The sequence below is a fragment of the Alligator mississippiensis genome, chromosome 1 (genome assembly GCF_030867095.1).
Source record: "Alligator mississippiensis isolate rAllMis1 chromosome 1, rAllMis1, whole genome shotgun sequence".
NCBI lineage: Eukaryota > Metazoa > Chordata > Crocodylia > Alligatoridae > Alligator > Alligator mississippiensis.
This window is the reverse complement of record NC_081824.1, coordinates 452,306,553-452,311,891: the sequence shown is the minus strand read 5'-3', so window position 1 is coordinate 452,311,891 and position 5,339 is coordinate 452,306,553. Positions and strand designations below refer to the sequence as shown.

At 56.6% G+C, this 5,339-nt stretch overlaps 1 protein-coding gene across 2 annotated transcripts; it reads left to right on the top strand.

The window, feature by feature from the left end:
• Positions 1 to 160: 160 nt before the first annotated feature.
• On the top strand, positions 161 to 5,076 carry LOC132248496 (protein doublesex-like). 2 transcript variants are annotated; one of them, XR_009459693.1, is made up of 3 exons: positions 161 to 1,111; positions 1,724 to 1,901; positions 4,172 to 5,076. XR_009459693.1 is itself a non-coding variant. In XM_059721534.1 (2 exons), the coding sequence occupies exons 1-2, from the start codon at positions 161 to 163 to the stop codon at positions 1,730 to 1,732; spliced, it is 960 nt and encodes a 319-aa protein (XP_059577517.1). In that variant the 3' UTR covers positions 1,733 to 2,311. The 2 variants fall into 2 exon arrangements, 1 of the variants encoding a protein (XP_059577517.1); XM_059721534.1 differs by lacking the exon at positions 4,172 to 5,076 and having other exon boundaries at positions 1,724 to 2,311.
• The last annotated feature ends 263 nt before the right edge of the window (positions 5,077 to 5,339 follow it).

The following is a 5,339-nucleotide window of genomic DNA, read 5'->3' as shown; positions in this document are numbered from 1 at the left end:
GACGCACCATCTCTCTGCACATGGGCACGCAGACACACACATATTCTCCCTGCCATGAACACAGACGCATACACATGCACGCACGCACGCAGAGACAGGTGTGCTCTCTACTCACTCTGCATGAGGACACATTAACACGCTCTCCATGCCATGAACACAGATGCATGCACTCATGCACACATGCAGACAGGAGCGCACTGTAGGCACTCACTCTCTGCACATGGACACAGACACAAATATACTCTTCTGCCATGAACACAGACACATGTGCAGACAGGCACACACACATGCAGAGGAGCGCATGCACACACACATGCATGTATGCATGGACATGCACGCATGCACAAACAGCATACATGCACATGCAGGCAGGCACATACAGACATGCACATGCACACAGGCACATGCATGTATGAATGCACACAGACATGCACACACAAATGCACATGCATGCACACGCACACACACCAACACACATGCACATATGCACAGACATGCACGCACATGCACGCAGACACACGCACATGCATGCACGCACAGACACATGTACACTGACATGCACATACAGAATGGAGAGACGCACACCCTCGTGCCCGCGTGCGGGAATATGCATGCACACACGCGCACACACGCAGGCCGGGGTCCTTGTCCGGCGCGGGCGGCCCCCGCCACCCCCCGGGGCAGCCTGGGCAGCGCGGCCGGCGGAGGCCCGGAGCCCCCGGGGTGCCGGGAAGAGCCCGGCAGGTCGCGGGCGGCGCAGGGCCGGGGGCGGCGGGGCGGCTGCGGCCGGGCTCCCCCTCTGCTCCGGCCGCCTCCTGCCCGGCCCCGGCCCCGGCCCCGGCCCCGGCCCCGGCGCTGCCCCGCTCCGAGCCCCGCAGCCGGCGGGCAGCAGAGGGGAGGGAGCCCGGCCCCGCGGGGGGAGCGCACGGGCCGGGCCGGGCCAAGCGGGGCTGCGACCGCCGCCTCCCGCAGTGCCCGGCCCGGCCCGGCCCGGCCCTGCCGGCTGCAAACGCCCCGGTCCCCCTGTCTCGCGGCTCCAGGACGTGGGGACAGACAGGCACGGACCCCGTGTTGTTATATTGGAGTAGACATAGGTGCCTCTGTATACAAGGTACCGAGATCTGTATCTATCTCTCTCCCCCTCCACCCATGCGCCGCCCGGGTCCCAGTCCCAGTGCCCCCGAGCCGGGCCGGGCCGGGCCGGGCAGGACGAGGTGGGCGCGGGCAGGCGGCCGTGGCGGAGCTGCGCTGCCCGCACCAGGCAGGTCCCCGCGTGTCCTGCGCATCCCCGGGGCTGGGCCGGGGCAGTGCGGGCAGCACCTCTGGTCCCGCTGCACCCTCGGGCTGTGGCATCCCACCCACACGTGCTTGGCTTCCCCCGCTGGTCTGGTGCGTTCAGGGCTTTGCTTCTCTTTCTACCTCCTGTTTTACTGTGTTGGTGTCAACTGAAATAGCAGGTCAGGTCCTGCCCGTGGGCACGATCCGTTCTGCCCCGCGGGAGATTTTGGTGGCGGGTGGGGAGGGGGCGCGGGGCAGGAGCAGCTCTGGTTTAAATCTCAGGGCGTTTGGGGGGGGTTGGGGAGCTGCTGGGAGGAGCAGGACTGACTAGTACCACTGAGATGAGTTTTCTTTGGCACAGGTGCATGCAGAGCTCAGGAACACAGTTACTGTCTTGGCTGCCCATACGTTGCCTTTTTATTTGTATTTCATTTTATTCTTTTAGAGTCGCTGAGATTTTCATGAGGGGTGGGAGCTGCGGGTGACTCTTCTCGGGCTTGGATGTGAGATTGCAGCAGTTCCTGCATCCCCTGGTGTGACAGAGCTGGCAGATGGAGGCAGGGATGGAGACGGAGCGTCCTGTGCTCTGGGGGCTCCTCCAGCCCCTCCTCAGCCACATGAAGGTAAGAGACTGTGGGGGGTCAGGTGCTAAGGCCCCTTCTCGTAGGCCTGCCTGCCTGGACTTTACAGCCACCACACGATCGCACCATAAAATCCAGCTGCACTGCAGAGTCGTTGCATCCAGTGCCCCTGGGCTGGGCTGGAGAGCAGGTCCCTGCCTGCTTTCCTAGATGTGCATCGGAGGAACGACGCCTGTAATTCGCCCTTATTCACTGTTCATCTGACATCTCATAGTTCCTGAGTTGTTTGCAGGACAGCACCTCCTTTTTCCTCAGCCCCTTTCCATGGATGTCCAAATGTCCCTGCCCTTCTCTTCCTCAAGTGGATTTTTCTAAACCCGGGGTTTTCTCCCCCGCCTACTTCTGGACACTGAAGCCTGTCAGGTTCCTCCCAGAATAAATGTGTCGAGATAGATGGAGTCAAGGAGACCTGCAATCATGTACGGGGAGCCCGGGGGTGAGCTGCGAGGATGCGTGCCATTCATGTGCCAGGCTGACGGGTGCAGGTAAAGACTCTGGATCTGCAGATAAAACGTGGATCAGTTTTGTAGGATGAACCTGCGCTGTACTCCGGTTTGTCCTTTGTGGATAGGTTAGGCTGATGTAAATGGCAATCGCCTCTTCCTGGATCGATACTGAAATGCAGAGTGTCCCTCCAGATCCTTTGTGTGAGAGATCCTTCAGCTGAGGAGTTGCTCGGGTTATCCCTGGCAGCCAAGTGTTTCTCTTTTCTTTTCTTTTCCCAAGATGGGAGGTGTTTGCATGCCTGGCTTGGTAAAACTCAACCAGAAGCCGTGCAGGATTTGAGCAGTGATGACTTGAAACCACGGCGAGCAGCGTGAGAACAGTGTACTGTGGCACGCACTGCAGACGCCTGCGCTGCTCCCCTTAGTCAGGGCAAGCCTCCGTTCACCAAAGAGGTTTCCTGACGGGAGGGATTCAGTAGCCGAGACTTGCTGAGGACATGGCCAGATAATGAGGGACCCTCATCTAAATACACCCAGTAGTGAAGGGTGTAGGCTACACCACTAATAAATCACTGTTACATACCCCTCTCTAGGCATCAACTACAGAAATGATCCCTGAAAGTACCTACTCATAACCATTGTCACCGCGTACTCAATGTATGTTTAATTGGTGCGGGCTCTTTTCCACCCCGCAGAAGGGCTGAGAAATGATGGTTCAAGTGCAGCTGGTTTTATGAACCGAGGGATTTACTGGTGCAGGTGGGTGTGTACTGGTCTGGGTGGGAGCCTGGTGTTAATGATTGGCAGTAGATTTAGGGGAATGCTTTTTATTAGGGCAGCACTGAAAGATATTTTTGGGCTGAAACCAAAGACTGATTATTGAGCTGCCAAAGCGGGTCATAGGGATCTGATTGCTGCTCTGCAGCCCGGCAGCTTGGACAGCAGCGTCTGGCTGGTAGGTGTGGGGGGAAGGAGTGTTGGGGGGCAGATCGAGGGAGGGAGTCAGTAGGGCAGGGGCAGGGTTAGCTGGCCTAATAAAATATATAACATTGACCCAAAGAGCCTTGTCTGCCCATGTCTTTAGACCAACACAGATAGCAGATTCAGGCTGACCTGGACAGGTTGGATCAATGGGCAGAGAGAAATAGGATGCAATTTAATAAAGATAAAGGTACTCCACCTGGGAAGGAGGAACCCCCAGCACACCTATAGGTTGGGGAGTATCCTTCTCAGCAGCTCGGAGGCAGAAAGGGATCTTGGAGTCATAATTGACTCCAAGATGAACATGAGCTGGCAGTGTAACGAGGCCATCAACAAGGCCAATCGCACCTTGTCGTGCATTAGCAGGTGCATGATTAATAGATCAGAGGAGGTGATGCTCCCCGTCTATGCAGAACTGGTCAGGCCACAGTTGGAGCACTGTGTCCAGTTTTGGGCGCCGCACTTCAGGAGGGACGCAGGGAATCTGGAGAGTGTCCAGAGGATGGCCACTCGCCTATACAACCTATACCCCTCAATGCCTACCGCCCAGTCGTGTGTAGAATCCCACCATGTCTCGGTTAGTCCGACTAGGTCGTACTGGGTGCTAGCAAGCAAGAGTGCGAGCTCCTCCTGCTTGTTCCCCATACTCCTGGCATTTGTATAAAGACATTTTAATCCCCCAAAGGGGGCTCTTGGTGTCCCTGTGCCTTGATGGCATATATTCCCTTTATTACTTACCTGGTGTGGTCTGGTGCCTTGTTTATGGCTTACCAACCCCTTAATACTTACCTGGTGCGATCTGGCATCTTGTTTGTCATTTACCAGCCCTGGGCTCTCTTTGACTACCGGTTCCCCAACCCCCATCGAGCCTAGTTTAAAGCTCTTGGGAGGAGATCAGCCAAGCTGCGGGCCAACAGATACTTACCTCTGGGGGAGAGATGAAGATCATCATCTCCCAGGAAGCCTCCTCCCTGGAAGTGCTGGTCATGGCTGTAGAATCCGAAGCTCTCCTGAAGACACCGACTCTGGAGCCGCCAGTTGACTTCTTTGATGCAGGCACCCTGGCGTCTCTGGCTGCTGCCAACCGGAAGGATGGAAGAAAATACAACCTGTGCCCCAGTCTTCTTGAGGCTGTCTCCCAGTTCATGGAAGTCCTTCATGATGCAGTCAGGGCTGGTCCTAGCCGCATCGTTGGTTCCCACTTATCCCAGATCACCTGTTCCCTCTTATCTGGGGTGACCTGTTTCTGCGCCTGGGCCACCCGTCAAAGTTCCTCCAAGCTGGGGTTTGAACTCCTGCCCAGCTAGGCAATCAGCAGGGAGTTCAAGTGCTTCCCTAAGGGGTGACCCTTCCTTCCCTGGGATGTTCTCTAATTCCTCCCTGAGAGCCTCGGCTTCCTCTACCACTGACTGACTGGGCTCCTCCCTGGGGCTGTCACTTAGCTTGACCCCAGGGTCATAGATTCATAGATTCATAGATGTTAGGGTCAGAAGGGACCTCAATAGATCATCAAGTCCTACCCCCTGCATAAGCAGGAAAGAGTGCTGGGTCTAAATGACCCCAGCTAGATACTTGTCTAACCTCCTCTTGAAGACCCCCAGGGTAGGGGAGAGCACCACCTCCCTTGGGAGCCCGTTCCAGACCTTGGCCACTCGAACTGTGAAGAAGTTCTTCCTAATGTCCAGTCTGAATCTGCTCTCTGCTAGCTTGTGGCCATTGTTTCTTGTAACCCCCGGGGGCGCCTTGGTGAATAAATCCTCACCAATTCCCTTCTGTGCCCCCGTGATGAACTTATAGGCAGCCACAAGGTCGCCTCTCAACCTTCTCTTGCGGAGGCTGAAAAGGTCCAGTTTCTCTAGTCTCTCCTCGTAGGGCTTGGTCTGCAGGCCCTTGACCATACGAGTTGCCCTTCGCTGTACCCTCTCCAGGTTATCCGCATCCTTCTTGAAGTGTGGCGCCCAGAATTGCACGCAGTACTCCAACTGCGGTCTGA

What these genes read in the sequence shown, in the direction of transcription:
- LOC132248496 (XM_059721534.1), top strand. Translation starts at nt 161, where the DNA reads ATGCATGCACTCATGCACACATGCAGACAGGAGCGCACTGTAGGCACT.